The 19477-nt window shown below is 44.0% G+C and overlaps 2 protein-coding genes across 9 annotated transcripts in view; one reads left to right on the top strand and one right to left on the bottom strand.

Annotated features, from left to right (window-relative positions):
• The window catches only part of CTNNA2 (catenin alpha 2), a 1151183-nt gene that overhangs the window by 376048 nt on the left and 755658 nt on the right, over window positions 1-19477 (bottom strand). The window lies entirely within an intron of this gene.
• On the top strand, window positions 11450-14180 carry LRRTM1 (leucine rich repeat transmembrane neuronal 1). 3 transcript variants are annotated; one of them, XM_044261522.1, is made up of 2 exons: window positions 11450-11847; window positions 12121-14180. In XM_044261522.1, the coding sequence occupies exon 2, from the start codon at window positions 12180-12182 to the stop codon at window positions 13743-13745; it is 1566 nt and encodes a 521-aa protein (XP_044117457.1). In that variant the 5' UTR covers window positions 11450-11847; window positions 12121-12179; the 3' UTR covers window positions 13746-14180. The 3 variants fall into 3 exon arrangements, with proteins under 3 accessions (XP_044117457.1, XP_044117458.1, XP_044117459.1); XM_044261523.1 differs by having other exon boundaries at window positions 11450-11851; XM_044261524.1 differs by lacking the exon at window positions 11450-11847 and adding an exon at window positions 11989-12004.

Raw genomic sequence — 19477 nt, 5'->3', positions numbered from 1 at the left:
TAAAGACTCATACACATTCTAGAGATATTTAACTTGTGGTCTAATGGTTGGAAAGTCAATCTTTCAACCTTTAGAGAAACAAGGTCCAGTTAGCAAGTGTTCAGGAATGTAAAAGGACGGTTTCAGAATAAGCATGTGCCTCGCAGTTTCTACGTTAAAAACTGTCCTAACATCTAAATGGTGATTCCTAGTTAAATACAATATCCTTTAATATTTATGTACTGTTATTTTAATTTTAAATTTCTATTTTTATAGGCAAAGGACAATTGAGCGGAAAAATGTTATACCTCTCTCTCTGTAGCTGTTCATGCTGTGAAGCAACCTGTTTTACTGTTTAAACCTATGTTTGTTCTGTTTCAATTGTGCAGGAGGAAACAGTTCTGGCACCTTTAAAAATCAAAGATCTATCACTCAACAGGAGAACATAGCAACTAGCAAAAGGAATTATGAGGAATAGTGAAGAGATACCATGCTCTTAAAACCCTATCAGACTTAGGATTCAGCTGGGGTTCTTCCAAAATTATCAATTCTGATCCAGCATATCTAATATGTGATTCTGCATTTCTAACAAGCTCTACGTGATGCCCAGGCTTCTGGCCCTTGATGCTTATGGACCACAGTGTTTGGAGCACATGGCTTGAGAAATAAAAATTGTTTTAGAGTATTTACTATTTACAGACAGAGTAAATATTAATCCACTGATGTCTTATTTAACCTGTAAAAACCACCATAAGTTCCTCCACTCCTATCCAGAAATGGAGCCTAATCCTCACTCCTTGGGTCAGGCTGACCATGTAATTCGCTTTAGGCAACAGACAACAGCAATTTGCCAGAAGGCGAGACTTGAAGGATATGGGTCACATGGTGTTATGGTCAGCACTCTGGACTCTGAAATGTATTTGCATACTGGGACTTGCTCTTTCTTGCCCCTCTTGGAATCCTGTAGTCACAGCGTAACTGCACCTGAGGTAGCCTATTGGAGGACCTAAGGCCGCATAAAAGAGAACTGAGGGGTCCCGGGCTACAGTGAGTGAGTGAGTCAGTCAGTGGGGCCCCAGCCTGCCAACGTTTATGCCTGTGAGTGAAGCCATCGTCGACTGCCTGATTTCCAGCTAATTCTCCATCTGATCACAGACATTTGAGCGAGAACCATCAAGCTGTCCCATACAGAAGATCTCTGGAGCCAACACACAGAACCAGGAGCTAAATAAAATAATCATTGGCTTAAGCCAAGCTTTTTGTTTCTTCTTTCTGTTTTTATGCCACCTCTGAAGCAGGAACAGGTACTTAAAGAAGGGGCAGTAAGAGTTCAAGTCAGAGATGGCTAATACCATTGTGCTAGAGATTCTTTTTCCTTTTTGTCTTCAAAGTGATGGAACATTGGTCTTATATAATATAAATTAGATAAATAGTTATTGCAATGGCATTTGTACTACTTCTCTATTTTTATAATTCAATTCATTTTTTAAATTTTACTATGTTAAATACTTCTATTTAGAAGTTAAGTCACTTTGACCAGGTCGTATCGTTGATCAACGGCAGAATACTTTTCAGCCTGATAGAGCATCAGAAATTCCACGTTTTTTCAGTAAGTTATTCAATGTCTCAGATTGTTCTGCTAAAATGCAAATGTAGGACGGCACTCTGAAGGACACGATCTCCAGTCATCTCCCTGTTTCATGTTTGAGAAGGTAATACAAGGTCCATCCGCAAAGGAACAATCTTAACACTGATGTGAGATGCCAGTGACAAACCCTCTTGGGAGAGGGATACGCTCCATGCCAGCCGCTCATTGACACAGTCCCTAGACAGACAGCACCAGGGCTGTGCTTTTCCTTTGCAGGTTTACTGATCGTTGGGCTCTCTCCCCTAGCGTCAGTAATCCTTGACCATCTGCACTCCTCTCAAAACCTGTCAATGTCAGCCATATTTTTTTCCTTTTTCACAGCCACGTGAAATCCATCTGAATGACACTGTCATGGCTATGCCTATATATTAAAGGCTGGACACTACGGACTATCCAGCATTTCTCAATTTTTTTAAACTATCTCACCTACTGAGGCAATTTCTACCTCTTCTGCTCCCTCTCATCCTTTCATGTCAACACTATTTTAAAAGAAGCTTTGCAAACAGGTATTTCACAAGCTGAATACAGTCTGCCATATCACTTCCTTACTAATATAATCTGATTTTTAAAAATTAGAATTTGATAGCCTTTAAGCAAAACATACACATCCCAGAGCGCCTGGGCCCTGCCATTCCCTGTCATCCAGTTGCTTCCCACATCCCCACTGTCTTACTAGACGGCAGAGAAGTTCTGAAGGTGCACCAGCGGTAGGCTAGTCTCCCTGCCCATCCACACTGTCTCACTAGACGGCAGAGAACTTCTGATGGTGCACCAGAGGTAGGCTAGTCTCCCTGCCCGGGGATTTGCACCTACCACCACCACTCTAACCACATGTACCTTCCAGAGTTGCCTCAGTCTCTATGCCTAGCTATAACCTCTATTTCCCTTTTCAACTGCTGACTCTTAGCTCCAGATGTTAGTTTGCTTCCACATCCTACTCTTCCTTGCTTTCCATTTCCCCTAGATTAGCCCATTCTATTGAAATCATCTTAAATTAATTTTCTGAAAAAGTACTATTTACACGATTGCCCATCCCACTACAAAACTATTATTGTACTTGGCCTGCACCATCCATTTCTAAGGTTAATAGAGTAAGTCCCGCTTGGGCTGACAATATCTCATTTGGGCAGATGTGGTAGCCTCCCAACTGTTCTTCTTCCTCCCAGGACCCTTTTCCCTGCCCTACCATTCAAGGCCATCATTTATTGTCCCCACATCCTGGAAATCGTAATCCAGGTTGAAACTTTTCCCAGTCTAGCTCTAAGCTAACATTCCAGTCTCATCTCTCTTCATACATGTGTTCCCGATACCCTATGCATTTCAGAAGCCTTTGTGGTTTTTGTTTTTTAAGATTATTTATTTATTTATTTGTCAGACAGAGATCACAAGTAGGCAGAGAGGCAGGCAGAGAGAAAGGAGGAAGCAGGCTCCCTGCTGAGCAGAGAGCCTGACGCGGGACTCGTTCCCAGGACCCTGGGATCACCCGAGCTAAAGGCAGAGGCTTTAACCCACTGAGCCACCCAGGCACCCCGCCTTTGTGGTTTTTTCACAGGTTTTGGCTCCTAACTGGAGTGGCCTCCACCCTTCCATCTGGTCAACTCCTCCTCCTTTTCTCCTGGCTCCTCTGGATGATCTTGCTCAACTAGCTGGAGAAATCTCTCCAGCCACCACTCTTATTTACATCTCTGCCACAGCACGAATCAAATTGCTTTGCTACCCATCACCTGCAATCCAGATCTGAGAACACTGGAGGCAGGGACTACCTTTTATCGAATTCTTTATCTCATCAGCTAAACCTCCATTTGACTTAAAAGAAAAACAAATAAGAACAGCAATAGACATTTATGTTAAATAATTAAAAGGCACTCTCAAGGTGTCTGTGGGGGATTAAGAAGTAGTTCCAGAGAATGGGAGATGATTTAAATAAAGACATAAATGCATCCAACTGAGCAGGTAAATTTACCACAGAAAGCTCATTGCTTATGGATGGTGGAGGATTTCCTACACAAAAGAGATCTTTGTAAGGATGCATGTATAAATGGCATTAATAAATCTGTGTGAATTCAATACCAAAATTGGGTTATTATTTTGTGCCTACATGTCAGTATACTTAGAAGCTATTTATATTTAGCTCAGATTTCATTGGCTATTGATTAGGCAAGAATTTGAACCAGCTAATAAACTATTCACCAAGAATCTCTATGAACCCAGAACTGTGCCAGGCTACATTCATCAAGAGAGTTTGCATGTGTATCAGTGGTAGGTGGCTATTCCTCTGCTCTTTATGTATGGTCTCTCATATCTGATCTTCTTCTGTACTTTTGGAGGTAGATATTAAAGGGTCCTAAGAGCAGGAACATAACAAGTCTGTTCTTAGGAATTTTTGTTGTGTCTGCTAGGACAAAATTAGTGACATCTGGAAAATTCTATAAAACAAGATAATTAAATGTCAAGATATATCAGAGACAGAACTTACTACAGTATTAAACTGGTTTCATTATTTGTGACCAGGATGAGGAGGTAAGCCTTGCTAATATCAAGCAGAAGAACTGTGTTGTTTAGCTATCTTCATAAATTCTGGGACCTGGGGTGGGGGTGGGGGACAAGTTGTCACACCAGTGTCCTACTTTAGGGCTTGAAATCCAAACCTTAGAATCACTCTGGTAGGGTGAGAGCCAAGTTAGAGTCAGATGTTCCCATGGACTGCAATTAAATAGATGTTTCCAAAGCTGTCCTAACACATTCGTTTGGTGTTAATAGGTGTCCTAAATAATTGGGTGAAATCAAGAAAAACAAGATATCCTGTGACTGAAATCAAAAGTGTGTTCTGAATCTCACAGAACAGAGCAGAGTCTGGTTCATTTAAAAAAAAACAAAAACAAAAAAACATTTAAACATTCTTATCCCAACAGAGGACTTTAAGTAACACTGCAGTAAGCTATTTTCAGACATTAAAACCTTTATGAAAATTATTTGGCTGGACGGCTACTTAATAAGATGTGAGAATGAAATGCTCATGAACTCCCAAAAGGAACGCTGGAGCCTCCAAAGCCCAACCCTCCATCTGAAGTGGGAATGGACTCTATGGGAAGGAGTGGAGAAACCAGAACAGGGAGGAACGGTAGTTCCAAGACAGGGAGAACATTCAGATAGGAATCTCAATCAGTGCCTGAGTGAGACGAAGGAGAGAGGACGAAAAGATGTTTCTGTTTGTGGTATGGTAGAGTTTCTCAAGGAGAAGAGAGAGCAGTGAAAGAGCTATTGAGGATGAAATGTGTACAACCTTTCAAGGAGACAATTTGGTATTGCCTATGGGAAGTCTTTTAAAAGTCCCCACTCTTTGAATGCTAATTTTAGAATTAAAATTTAAGGCCACAGTTGTCCAAACAAGCAGAGGACTATGTCCTAGTTTGTTCAGGCTGCTATATAACAAACTACCTTAGACTGGGTGGCTTACACAATGAACATTTATTTCTCACAGTTTAGAGGTTTAGAAGTCTAAAATCAAGGTGCATGCAGATTCAGTTTCTGGGGAGAGCCTGCTTCCTAGTTCATAGATAATCTTCTTGCTGTCCTCACATGGCAGAAGAGGCCAAAGAACTCTTTGGGGTCTCTTTGATCAGGGCTCTAATTCTATTCATGAGGGCTCCATCCTCCTGATCTAGTGTCCCTGCCAGTCCCTACCTCCAAATAGCATTACCCTGGGACTGGGTTTTCAACATACGAATTTTAGGGGGATATAAGCATTCAATCTATTGTAGTATATGTATAACAATGTTCATCAGGGCCATTTTATAATAGCTAATAAACAAAACCAAGTAATTGGTAAACAAGAGGGGATGGATAAGAGAAATAAAATAGAATATTTTATAGCACTGAAGATGATTCTATTGATTTGTATTCTTAATGTGAAAAAATAACGCAATGAAGAAAACAGTTACAAAGGAATATGAGTAATGTTACCAGATTATTAGAAAATATATGCAAAATAGACAAATTCTAAAAGATTACATACCCCAAACTTAATAGTCGATTTCTGGATATTGAAATTTAAGTGAAAATTTTCATTTTAATTTTCAGTTTTCTTGCGTATTTTTTTTTTAATTTTTATTTTTCTATAATGAAAAGGTAAAACTAAAATGTCCATGAGAAATATATGAAGATTGGCAGTGACAGGAATACTGAAGAGGAAGGTGGAAGATGCCTAAAGCTAGCACATACAAGGGTTCTGTTCTTCCTGCTGTAACGATAATAAAGCCAAACCTTATTAAGAACCTACCAAGTACCAGGTTACTATGATAGACATAGACTTTGCATTCTCTTTGATTGAAATCGAATCAGAGAGAGAACAAGATTCAGAAGGGGGGTTTTGTCTAAATTCTACCAACAGTCATGGGCAATTAACATAACTGACCCTTCAATTCCGCAGTTATAACACTAGGAAACTGGTGACCCCTGGGTTCCTTTTTCAGGTTAGACTTTGTCAATGCTTCAACAGAATCCTTCTCAAAATTTAACTTTAACCTAGGGCTAATGGTAAAATGCAGATGTGATTCTGTGGGTCTCAGAAGACACCTGATTCCACCTGTTTAACATACTTTAAGGCTGTGAGTCCCAGGCATACACTTTTGAGTTGCAAGATACTAATACACACCATCTCACTGAATTTCCCCATGACTCTTTTAAAATAGCCATACTCAGTCCTATTTTACTGATAATCGAGTGACCAGTATGGGATCAAATGGATACAAAATGGAAAGAAGGGACCCCAGTCAAGATCTTTTTATTGTAGTCTCCAAGATCTTTAACATCGTATTCAGTGCTAAAATACTAGAAATTACTGCCACACTCATACAAAGGGAACAGCACCAGGCATAGGATTGGTAAAGACAAGATGCTTTCATTCTCAGAAGAATGAAAGATCGCTTTATGGGGGGATCTGTTAAGAACTCATAAAGGAAATTTCATATCAACCTTGAAGATGGCTAGAATGAAGGTAGGCAGAGACTAAGAAAGGATGCAACAGTTAGGTATAATATGACAAATCAGAACATATGGCAATGCAGAGGGAATCTACAGAGAAGAGCCCCACATAACAGAACAGCCTCTTGAAATAAGGCAGATCTCAGAGACTAAAAGAATATAGCAAACTCAAACTTTCAGTATGACATTGGAAGCCCTTTACCGACCTTCCTCTTCCCAACGCAGAGGTTCCACTTGTCCCTGTTTACCTTCTTCCCCATCCCATGAAGAAATTGAGCCACTCAAAAAGTTTTAAGCATTCCCATTCCCATATTTGTACTTAATGCCTTTATGATGCCCACACCTCCTGTCAGTGCACCTGTATCTTGAGTCCATATACTCAATTAAAACTCATGAGCTTTACTTCCATCAATGAAAACTTTAAACATGGTCCCATTGGATCTCTCAGTTATTCTCATTTGTATGTTTTTGAGACATATACTCTCAGGCAGTGGGCAATATATAAATATTATTGGCAAAGTCCCTCAGTGTCTGCTTCTCCTTCCTACCTAAAGTTCCTGGAAGAAAGCACTGAGTCACTGCATTTCTTGGGTTCACCTCCATTATTCCCATTATGCACTGAACATGGCAGGTACTTCCCCAGTGCTATCTGTACTACTACCTAGTTTTAAGAGGAGGACAAAGTTTGGTAAGAAAAAAAAAAAAAAATTGGCCTCCCCTCTTTAATTTGTTTCTCCTAAGTAGAACTCCTGAGAGAAGACTTAGGGTCTTCACCTTTGGCCTCATGTGCATCTTCAGAGGCATTCAGTAAAATGCCAGCTGTACGCTGTGTGCCTACAGAAACAACAGAGTTAATTCTCTCCTTTTGAAATTGTGACTCCCACCCTCCTCCCCTTCCTCTAAATGTTTCCTTTTAAAGAAAGCCATGGTTCACTGCTACTGAAAATTAAAGACAACAGCATAAAGATCAAGGTCCAAGCTGGTGCCGGCAATGACAGAACATTAAAATCACCACTCAAATTTCTCTTTCCTTGAACACTGCCAAAGACTGCTAATGGAAAGCCAATCCCCAGAACACCTGTTCATTTCAGATGTTCTTCACTTGCACCTCTTGGTTCACGCACTATTTTGACTACAAGAAACAAATTGGAGGTGATCTCCAGTTGAGATAAAATGGGAAAGACATATCCCTTAAAAATTTATGTGATTACCCCCCACCCTGCTCCTCACCACCCCCATCACAGCATGAAGTATCAAGAAAAAGCGGAGGGCTTATTATGCAAAGGTTCATGTTTAAAGCTTAGAAGAGGAGAAATTAATCACCTTTTCCTCCTCCAAGCTATACTCTGCCCTTTCCAGCTGTCTAAAGCTTGTTCTTCTACCTCCTCTTAATTCCAGATTGCGTTTTGGCAGTCAGAGTGGACCCCAGAGTTCCTTCCATTTTCTGAAACGATATTTTCAAGATTTTCTTCCTTTCTGACTTCAGTTCCCAATCACACGTTGGTGTGATGGCTTGGGGGTGGTTTTCTGGATGTCTGACTACTGTACTCTGGTGGCTCAGCAAGACAGGGATAAGCTCATTCCCCATATGAAAGTGGAAAATGTTAAGGGTGTTTTTGGAGCATGTAAAGTATCTCTGATCTGCAATCAACACTGAAGGAGTCAACATTTTGCCAGCAGAAACCTGTGGTTTGCCCAGAAGAAGAAACTGACCAAGTACATGCAACAGCCACATTATACCCTGAATGAGATGTTCTCACAAGACAGGTAAGGAGAGAGAAAAGATCAAACACAAGGAAAGAGAGAACTTCAGGGGATTTCTTTTCATTTTTACTTGTTAGTGTGTTGGACCCTGAGAAGCATGAAATTAAAACTCGCAAAAAACAGCCTATATCAACTTGCTGTGGTGACTCAAAAGTTGTCGTTTCTCAACTCAACTTTGCTGAAACACTTGATTCATGTTGTTCTTATTTAACCTAATTTGCATTGATTTAATCAGTGCTGGTATGCTTTAAATACATAATAAATTGGGATTCTGCAACTTAGATGACTTAGAATAGCTAAATTTCAATAAAGCTCATTTCAATCTGTTAATGTATACAGTTCTGCCAAAGGGTTTAAAAGCGTAGAAAAGATGCAAACTTGCCACATTAGAGGTGGGAAAGGTTTAAAGATACCATCCAGATGAAATGATTTGCAGGATAATAATGTGAAAAGCATACACACACACACACACACACACACACACACACATATCTTAATTACAACCTAGACACATCTTCTACATTTTGAGTAGCATACTTAGAAGAAAACTCACATATAAACGCAGTGAATTTAATTTTATTCTCTTTCCTCCTTGCCAACACGCAACTCTCTTCTGCCTCTCTGTACCAGCTCTACAAATCAAGTGACATCCAAAGTGGGACCTCTTCTTGCCCATTTGGCAGGCTCCATCATCACTTTGCCAAGCTGTCTGCATTAGGAGGATTTTCTTCCTAGCAGCCCTGGGGATTGGGTGGTTTAGACTCACAGTGCTTGCTGAATGGTTGGCCAATGTTTACTCCTGCCTGCCCCCGCCTCCCCCACCACCCTTTAGAGTTTATGGCTCAATCAGCCAGCCTGCTGTCAGGAATAATTGTGTTGGCAAAAGGTGAAAACACTTGATGGTGAAATTGTTTGTCTGCTCAAGTGTTCTGCAGCACCTTGCAGGTGCCAGGATGAAAACTTGCAGGTGCCCAGTCCAGAGTCAGGTAGGAGGCTAGAGTGACAGAGAGGCAACCATCAAGAATGGCAAGGGAAGAACACCACTTAGGTGTGGGACAGCAAAAAATCCATCTGTGGGGTAGTGAGCTGTAAGACCTTGAGTAACAGCCTGATATCTCTGTGTCTCAGTTTCATCATGTGCAAAATTAAGGGGCTTGATTTTCTTTTCTTTTCTTTTTGTTCAAAGATTTTATTTATTTGAAAGAGATCACAAGTAGGCAGAGAGAGAGGGGGGAAGCAGGCTCCCCACTGAGCAGAAAGCCCAATGTGGGGCTCAATCCCAGGACCCTGAGATCATGACCTGAGCCAAAGGCAGAGGCTTAACCCACTAAGCCACCCAGGAACCCCAAGGGGCCTGATTTTCTAACATCTCTTCTAAGTCCCAAGATGACATGTGATGTCCAGGACATCTCGGATTTATTTTCCTTCCAATTAAATAACACATCTTGGAGATAAATAACCAGGGCAGAGCTCAGATGAATAAAAGATGTAATGATTCATGCCCCTGTTCATAGGACTTTTCCTGAAAAGTACCACCAGTCTTTGATGACTGTGACTCGACTGGCTGGTGCCTTCAGCTTGGATGCTAAGTAAGAACAAACGCAGTTACTTGTCCAAAGTCAATCCAGCCTGGGGGCTTTGGTAACCTACCACCTTCTTATCAAAGTCAGTACCACTACAGATACCCACTTACTTTCAATCCCTGAGAAGCAGAGATGATGGGAATTCAAAGAGAGGAGCAGGAGATTCACATTTGATTCCCCCATCATATCCTTGGTTATTTCTGTCAAGACGCTAGGCTTACCCACACTCACTTCCAGAAGGGTTTCCCTCTGCCATCTCTGAGGATTTTTTTTTTTTTTTAAACATATGATCAACAGGTTCCTGACAATAGCCATACAGATCCTCTCCAAGCCTTTAGGTTGGAACAAGAGAGAGAGCGAGCTCATTATAAGAACCCCATCTACAGATGATTCTGAATGGAAATAATCAGGCAAAGAATTCTCTTCACACTTAGAAGGCACAATTTAGCAACAGTCTCTACGTTTAATTAGGGTTATGTGTATGGGGGGGTAGGCTTCATTATGGTTTAAACTACTCTTTCTCTGCTTATTCTCTAGCATTTTCTCCTAGAGGGTACCCCAGGGTGCTGTAATCACCATGTGCAGCATGTTGGGGTCAGCCCTCCTGGGTGTCATACAGCAGAATCTTTCTTTAATCCACCTGGGACCTTACAGACATCTAAGGGGAATGATTAAGTCCCCGAAGGCTCTCAGGCAGGACTCTCTGTACACAGACATACGATTCTGCCATACTGGGTCTCATACCACCAAACCGGGATGCTTTCCAAACCCACTGGATTTAGAAACCATTTCCCCATCTACCACTAAAAAGGGCTGGCTGACTGCAGAACTCCAGTGCCTGTAAGGAAAGGGGAAAAGAAAAAAAAAAAATCTTAGCCAAGCCCCCACAATCACTGCTTTACTCTATCTTCTCTCAAGTTGCTTTTCTAAAGCAAAGGACCAAATGTTGATTTCTCTACAGATTCCTACGTGTCTCTTATACGTAGACAGCTTTAAAGGGGGAAGGGGGAAACATCCCCAAAAGGAAAGGGGGAGAGAACAGAATCTTTCAGTTTCCTGCTTGGAAATATCTTGTCGTTGATGATGCTAGCCCACATCTACATCCCCTCTCCCCCCCTTTTTTTGAAATATGGACAAAAAAGCTGAAAGTGTTTTCCGTTTCATCAAAGAACATATATTACTTTAGTGGCTCGGTAAAATGTTGGTTTTATGCCCACCCCTTTTCAATCTGCCCATGTCTGAGGTGCTCCGGGAAGACGCACAATCGTGAGCAGCTTACGACACTCAGTGAGCAGTAGGTGCCTGTGCAAGCTCGCGCCGCACACAGCCTGGCGGAGGGAAGGAGCCCGGGCGCCGCTCCCCGCTCCCCGCGCCGCCGCCCGCGCCGCCCGCCGCCCGCACCTCCCCGCCGCCCGAAAAGCATGAGCGAGCCGGCTCTCCGCAGCCGCCCCGGGCGCGAATGGCAGGCGGTCTCCGCGGAGTAAAAGGTGGCGCCGGTCAGTGGTCCTTTCCAATGACGGACATTAACCAGACTGCCAAATCCAGGGGAGTCGTGAGCCCCGAGTTTGGAGTTTTTTTTTTTTTTTTTTTTTTTCCCCCACAACGTCACAGTCCGAACTGCAGAGGGAAAGGACAGCGGCAGGAAGGCGAAGCCCAGCGCCGGCACGTAGTTGGGAAACTTGCGGGTCCTAGAAGTCGCCTCCCCGCCTCGCCAGCCGCCCTTGCAGCCCAGAGCCGAGCAGCAAAGTGAGACATTGTGCGCCTGCCAGATCCGCCGGCCGCGGACCGGGGCTGCCTCGGAAACACAGAGGGGTCTTCTCTCGCCCTGCATATAATTAGCCTGCACACAAAGGGAGCAGCTGAATGGAGGTTGTCACTCTCTGGAAAAGGGTGGGTAAGACACTTTTTAATTAAATTCTTTCCCGAAGATTTTTTTTTTTCCTCCCTTTTCTTTGCTGCAGCATCTAACATGGACCAAATCACCATCTCTTTGATCTTTCCGTGGCTGTGAACTTTCTATGCTGCCCAGCTTTCTGCATGCTTAGAGGTGAACGTGTGGCTTTGGGGAGGGGGGGGTCCTTCTTTATTTCAATATATTTATTTGATTTTGCCCTTTTCTCCCCCTCCCCCGCTCCCCCTCCCTTGGAATAAAATATGATGTAGATTTCTGACCGAGCGCTTCCAATGGACATTCTCCAGCCTCTCTGGAAAGATTCTCGCTAATGGATTTCCTGCTGCTCGGTCTCTGTCTATACTGGCTGCTGAGGAGGCCCTCGGGGGTGGTCTTGTGTCTGCTGGGGGCCTGCTTTCAGATGCTGCCCGCCGCCCCCAGCGGGTGCCCGCAGCTGTGCCGGTGCGAGGGGCGGCTGCTGTACTGCGAGGCGCTCAACCTCACCGAGGCGCCCCACAACCTGTCCGGCCTGCTGGGCTTGTCCCTGCGCTATAACAGCCTCTCGGAGCTGCGCGCCGGCCAGTTCACGGGGTTAATGCAGCTCACGTGGCTCTATCTGGATCACAATCACATCTGCTCGGTGCAGGGGGACGCCTTTCAGAAACTGCGCCGAGTTAAGGAACTCACACTGAGTTCCAACCAGATCACCCAACTGGCCAACACCACCTTCCGGCCCATGCCCAACCTGCGCAGCGTGGACCTCTCGTACAACAAGCTGCAGGCGCTGGCGCCCGACCTCTTCCACGGGCTGCGGAAGCTCACCACGCTGCACATGCGGTCCAACGCTATCCAGTTCGTGCCGGTACGCATCTTCCAGGACTGCCGCAGCCTCAAGTTTCTTGACATCGGATACAATCAGCTCAAGAGTCTGGCGCGCAACTCTTTCGCCGGCTTGTTCAAGCTTACCGAGCTGCACCTGGAGCACAACGACTTGGTCAAGGTGAACTTCGCCCACTTCCCACGCCTCATCTCCCTGCACTCCCTCTGCCTGAAGAGGAACAAGGTGGCCATTGTGGTTAGCTCGCTGGACTGGGTTTGGAACCTGGAGAAAATGGACCTGTCTGGCAACGAGATCGAGTACATGGAGCCCCATGTGTTCGAGACCGTGCCGCACCTGCAGTCTCTGCAGCTGGACTCCAACCGCCTCACCTACATCGAGCCCCGGATCCTCAACTCCTGGAAATCGCTGACAAGCATCACCTTGGCCGGAAACCTATGGGACTGTGGGCGCAACGTGTGCGCCCTGGCCTCATGGCTCAGCAGCTTCCAGGGGCGCTACGATGGCAACTTGCAGTGCGCCAGCCCGGAGTACGCGCAGGGCGAGGACGTCCTAGACGCCGTCTACGCCTTCCACCTGTGCGAGGATGCCGAGCCCACCAGCGGCCACCTGCTCTCAGCCGTCACCAACCACAGTGACCTGGGGCTCCTGGCCAGCCCGGCCACCACACTCGCTGACGGAAGGGAGGGGCAGCTCGACGGCACGCACGAGCCGGCTACGGTGGGTCTCCCCGGCGGCGAGCATGCCGAGAACGCTGTGCAGATCCACAAGGTGGTCACAGGCACCATGGCCCTCATCTTCTCCTTCCTCATCGTGGTCCTGGTGCTCTATGTCTCCTGGAAGTGTTTCCCAGCCAGCCTCAGGCAGCTCAGACAGTGCTTTGTCACGCAGCGCAGGAAGCAAAAGCAGAAACAGACCATGCATCAGATGGCTGCCATGTCTGCCCAGGAATACTACGTTGATTACAAACCGAACCACATTGAGGGAGCCTTGGTGATCATCAACGAGTACGGATCCTGTACCTGCCACCAGCAGCCCGCAAGGGAATGCGAGGTGTGATTGTCCCAGTGGCTCTCAACCCGTGCGCTACCAAATACGCCTGGGCAGCTGGGGCGGCCGGCCAGCGCCAGGCTGGGGTCTCCTTGTCTGTGCTCTGATATGCTCCTTGACTGAAACTGTAAGGGGATATCTCCCAGAGACTTGACATTTTAGCTTTATTGTGTCTTAAAAACAAAAACGAAATAAAACACAACAAAAACCCCAACCCACAACCTTCAGGACAGTCTATCTTAAATTTCATATGAGAACTCCTTCCTTCCTTTGAAGATCTGTCCATATTCAGGAATCTGAGAGTGTAAAAAGGTACCAATCATTGATTTTTTTTTTTTGTAAACTAAAATGTTTAAAATAAAATAGCATTTACAGTTTTTACAGACTGGTGTAACCTAAATGAATTGTTACCTGTGCTAAAAGAGAAGCAACAGTTAAAACGTCCTTCCCTGTGTGTGTGTGTATGGGGGGGGCGCGGTGGAGGGTGCATTGGCTAGAGGGAAAATCCAGAAATTCAGGAGCCTAGTAGACTCAATTTGAAATATTAAGAAGGACAAATACAGCTCATGAGGTTGATTTATCCCCACATGACTAAAGACTGGAGGGGGGAAAAAGCAAGACCTTTCGTATTATTTTTAGGGGAGTGTGGTGCAGTCACGGTAACGCAAGTGAAAGTGGAACTGAGGACTGAGCATCACTGCCTAGCCTTGAAGGCAGGGATCACTACAAATAGCTTTTAAAAGGCAGTGTCAGATTGTTTGTCCTATGAACAAGAAACATTTTTGCACTTAATATAACAACCATCTTTCAAATCAATTCAAAGTCTCACCCCCAAATGTCACTGGTTCCTAATTCTCTTATGCCTCTGATTCACCAGAGTGGTAGCATTTGTGCCCTTTTCTATACTCTTCCCAAGTGAAAGACAGACCCTCAGCTCCTGTTCAGCAAGATCTGACTGAGGGGAGGAAGAGGAATAAGACAGAATCCAAATGCTGGCAGATGAAAGCTGTGCTTTCTGGAGCACATTGCTAAGACTGCAGCAAGCTTAGGCTCTCAGTAGTGACAGCACACTCCTAGTTACTTTGGGGAACAGTGAGAAAAATCCTCTGGCTGAATGCCTACTGGGTAACTAGCAGGAGACTTTAGGGGCCGACTTGGTAGAGAAGCAATGGGGGTCGGGTGGGATAGGGGGAAGATCACCATTGACCCTGTGTTCAAATATTACAAAGACGGGAATAATTTGTTAGCCTGGAACAGAAAAGCTGCCTCTTTTCAGATTGCCCTTTTGTGTAATGCCTGCTTTCCCTGAGCTCTTTTACTTTTCTCTGTTTTGGGATCAATGACTGCTTCTTCCCACCCCTTCACAGGTTTCCAGGTCCATCATTGAGATTTAGGTTGTTTACTGAACTAAATTAAAGAGTAGTAGCAGTTGGTGGGTGAAGGGAAGGAAGAGGGAGGAGTACTGTGTGTTGGACGGGAGGGGTCTTTCACTCGCTAACACTTGAAGCAAATGTATGATGGAAATAAATGGAGATGGAGAGCAGATGGTGAAAACCGAACCAATACCCATGCCCAGAAGTCTTTTTCAAACTCAGGTGCTCACCTTTTTTTCTGAAAGCTCCTATAACCTGGCATCTATCTGTCCCTCCCTCCTTTCCTCCTTCCCTCCCTCCCTCTCTTTCTTTCTTTCTTTTTCTTGAGAGACATTCAAATAGTAGGGAGAGGGAAGGGGAAAACACACACACACATACCACCATCTCAAATGCAAATGCCTCTAGCCACCTACCTAAAGAGGAAAAATCAGCTGTCTGAAATGCAGACTCTCATCACCAGGAGGTTTACTTAGGCTGAGGACTGGTAGTGGGTTTCTCTTCTACCTAGGGAGAAATCCATTTGCCTAATAATACTGCACGTAAGGGGCCCTTTCGAGAGAAAGACTTTGCAAATGTCTCTAAGATGCTAAACCTTGAGAGTGGAGTTTAACACCTCCCTCCCTCTCTCTCTAGCTCACTCGGGCGCTCTCTCTCTCTCTCACACACACAGGCATGCACATGCACCCCAGCTCATTTTTCCTGACCAGAAAACTTCATCGTCTTTGTTTCTAATTAAAACATGACATTATGACAGACACCATGCTCTTATCATGTATTTAGGCGAGAAGAGAGGTGCTTTATTTGATCATTTTGAGGAGAAGGTTTTGGATTCAGCCTATGCATGACAATTCAGGGCTGCTGTTTTAAATAGCATACCACTCAGGGGGCAGGAGCAGTAGGAACAAGGTCTGCTTAGGGGTTTGCCATCTGTAATTAAACTGGAGTAAAGGGTCTCTAGAAGACAACATGCCCTTTTTGGAAAGAAAAAAAAAAATTCCCAAACTGTGGCAATTGAAAGAAAGTTCCTTGGACACCACTGATTTAATCTCATAGGAAGGTTACTGGAATAAAGTGCCAAAGGCTACTTCTACCCTGGTGCATTAAGGACTGTGTGCTGGTGTGCTTATAGGGAAAGCTTCCAGAAGCAAATCCTTCCTGGCAAACATCAGAACCACAGGTCCCCCTACCCCCAGAAATACAGATAGTTCAGACTGTAGAGTTTATCTCCTATACCCAAGACCTTTTTTTCCTTTCATTCTTCTTTTTTCAATGTGGTCCTGAGAAAAAGCCAGAGAATAATTGTGCTTTGTTTCATGATGCTGGCCACCACCCCCCACCCAAACCAAATGACTAAGTATCACATATGTAGAACTTAAGTCCACATACATCTAATGAAAGATCATTGTAAAGAGGAATCTGCAATCTGGTAACTGGAGAGTAAATGCCAGCCATAGAAAATTGTGTTCTTACTTTGTGTGTCTGTGTAACTTCGCATCGTGTATCTTTATAGCAAATATGTTTCTACACAAACAGGAATGTAGCTCACATCATTTTATGCTCATGCATCTCTTGCTTTGGAGAAAGACGGGGTGGGGAAAGAGAAGGATAATGGAAATCAGTAGTTTTAACTAAGGTTTTGTGGCACTTGAAATCTTTTCTTTCACAAATTAATTAATCTTTAATCTTCAAGAAACTTGTTCTGACCCCTCTAAGCCACGTACTGAACATTTAAAAGAGAGAATCTAATTTTTAAAGGCATAGTATCCTTTTTATGTGTTCTTCCCACAGAGGGTGCTAATATCGTTATCCTGTGCTATCTGAAAAGAATTTAAGGCCACAATTCACGTCTCTTCCTGGGCATTGTGATGGATTAACCCCCCATTTGCAGTACCTTCCCAGATGATTAAAGTTCAGCCATGGCATAGAGGTTTTTCGAATATTTATGTAGGGAAAAAAAAGTCCTTCCTGATGACAAATGACTCTCACACCAGTTTTAGGCCCAGTCGTCTTTCAGGTTGTGCCAGAGGGAGCATTAAAGAATGCTTTGGCCTTCCTTTAGAGAAAAGGCAACCCCTGATACTCAGACTTTGGCCATGATGGTTAAGAAGTCCAGTCCCAAGCCCAGTCCCAAGCACAACCCACGCTCCCAAGACTGCAAGTTGCCATCACAAAAAAAGATTATTCCAGCAAAAGGAAACATTCTTTAAAATCCATTTTTTAAAATATTCTCCCAAGCTCCTCAAAGTATCAGTGGGCCTTACCTTTCCTCCCTGCCTGCAGGAAGGCAGACATTTGGTATGACTTAGCATCCACAACACATTTCTAGTATGTGTAAGTAATTAGAGGGGCAAACGCCACATGGTGCTCCTCTCCAGTTTCATAAGCAACTATACCCAGATCACAGGAGGACTCAGGGGCCACCTGTGTTTTGGGGTTACGTTAATCGACTCGTCATCAGGTTTGGTGCCTACTCTATCTGGCATCGCCACAGAGAAGGGGACACTGGTGGGTCACATATTCTGGTAAAATAAAAGGTACTGGATACCTCTCTCATAGAGAACATTATCAAAAGGCCAGAATGTATATATTTTTTGGAGAATGGGTATTATAATGTTGCAGGGTAGTCAAAAGAAGCATCAATGATCTCCTCTAGATAAGCAGTTATGTTGGTTGATTTGGGTTTTGTCCCTGATGGAATAACAAGTAATGAGGAATTAGCAGGAATACGACTGTTAAACATCGTGTTTTAGGAGAAGTTTATATTTTAATTTTTATTAATTAATCTTTATATATATTTAGGAGAAGTTTAGGGACATGCACACACATTTTACATACACAACACAGATATAACCATACACGTATGCGCATATTGCCATATTCCTGTAACCACATATATAGCCACATACACGATTACATTACATAAGTACTTTCCAGCATTAATTACCCTCCTACTTTCTTCCTCCATGATCAAACTGTTAGTCAGGAAAGGACCTGATAAAATCAATCACAATTAAAATGTAAAGGTGGATGATGGTGTTGTCAGGGATCAGGCAGTGAGTTGGTAGATGCTTTGCAGGCTGGGGGATCTTTTGAGCTCCTCATGTTATAGGAGAGTATAAGCCTGCTACCTACTGGTAAGTGCCAGCAAATGTCAATGCATTCTTTCGAGAGTAACTTCCTAACTAATAAGTTCCATCTCAAGGTTAAGAAACCTATTTCTCCATTAAAAATATTCTACTCTTATTTTTACCCCAGGGATGCAAGTGGCAAAATTTTTTTTTTAATTTTTTTTTTCTATTTTTTTATTCGACACAGAGAGAGATCACAAGTAGGCAGAGAAGCAGGCAGAGAGAGAGGGGGAAGCAGGCTCCCTGCTCAGCAGAGAGCCCAATGTGGGGCTTGATTCCAGAACCCTGGGACCATGACCTGAGCTGAAGGCAGAGGCTTAACCCTCTGAGCCACCCAAGGACCCCCAAGTGGCAAAATTCTTAACTTGTGACTGGGCACCATCTTCTGGCCTTCCTCAGTAGACCCAGTTTCTGAAGGTCTCTGGTTTTTTGCTCACAAGCCTAGGACCTGGCCACTACATCCTTAAGGTTTAGTCGGAGATGCAAACAAGATGGAGGGAATAAAATTTATGGGGCATGGGAGCCTTTGGCTAGGTCTTGATATGTCAGAGATACACGAGGAAACTGAGGCATGGAGATGTTCAGTGCTTTGTGTGAAGTCACCCAGCTCATAACAGCGAGCACTAGTATTCAGGTCCAGTGGCCTTTTTCTATACCCTATCTCTTGTTTCCTTGAATAGTTGCTTCCTCCACCCCTCCATCCAGCAGAGCCTAGCACTAGCTGGGGCACAGGGCACATGGTCACATGTTCTTGTTGGATGTAGGTACAAGTGTCTGAGTCTAGGAATTTTCATGGTGACTTTGCTTGCTCTAGTCTCTGTTAACTGGTTAATGCAGGGCTCTGCCAACAGAGGATACCTCTCGCAGGCTTCCAGAAACAGAACTGTCCAGTTAATCACCCAGTCAACCTCTATCTAGAAGATTTTAGACCCAAAGAGAATAAGGTATAGGCATCCATCCACATATTTTTGTTGAGGATTGGTTCACATTTCTTTCTTGGTCATTAAAAGGACTATGTCTCTACGGGCAGACCTGCCACCCACTCAACAACTGGTAATGTCTGGAAACATTTTTCTTTTTTTCCATGCATGGTGGTGGGGCCTACTGGTATCTAGTGTGTAGAGGTCATGGATCCTGCTAAACTTCCTACAATGCACAAGGAAGCACCTCACAAATAATGCTTTGTTCCAAACTGTCAAGAGTGCTGAGGTTAAGAATCTCTGCTCCATGGTTCAAAGTA

This window comes from Neovison vison, chromosome 8 (genome assembly GCF_020171115.1).
Source record: "Neovison vison isolate M4711 chromosome 8, ASM_NN_V1, whole genome shotgun sequence".
Lineage (NCBI taxonomy): Eukaryota > Metazoa > Chordata > Mammalia > Carnivora > Mustelidae > Neogale > Neogale vison.
This window is presented reverse-complemented; position numbering and strand designations above follow the sequence as displayed.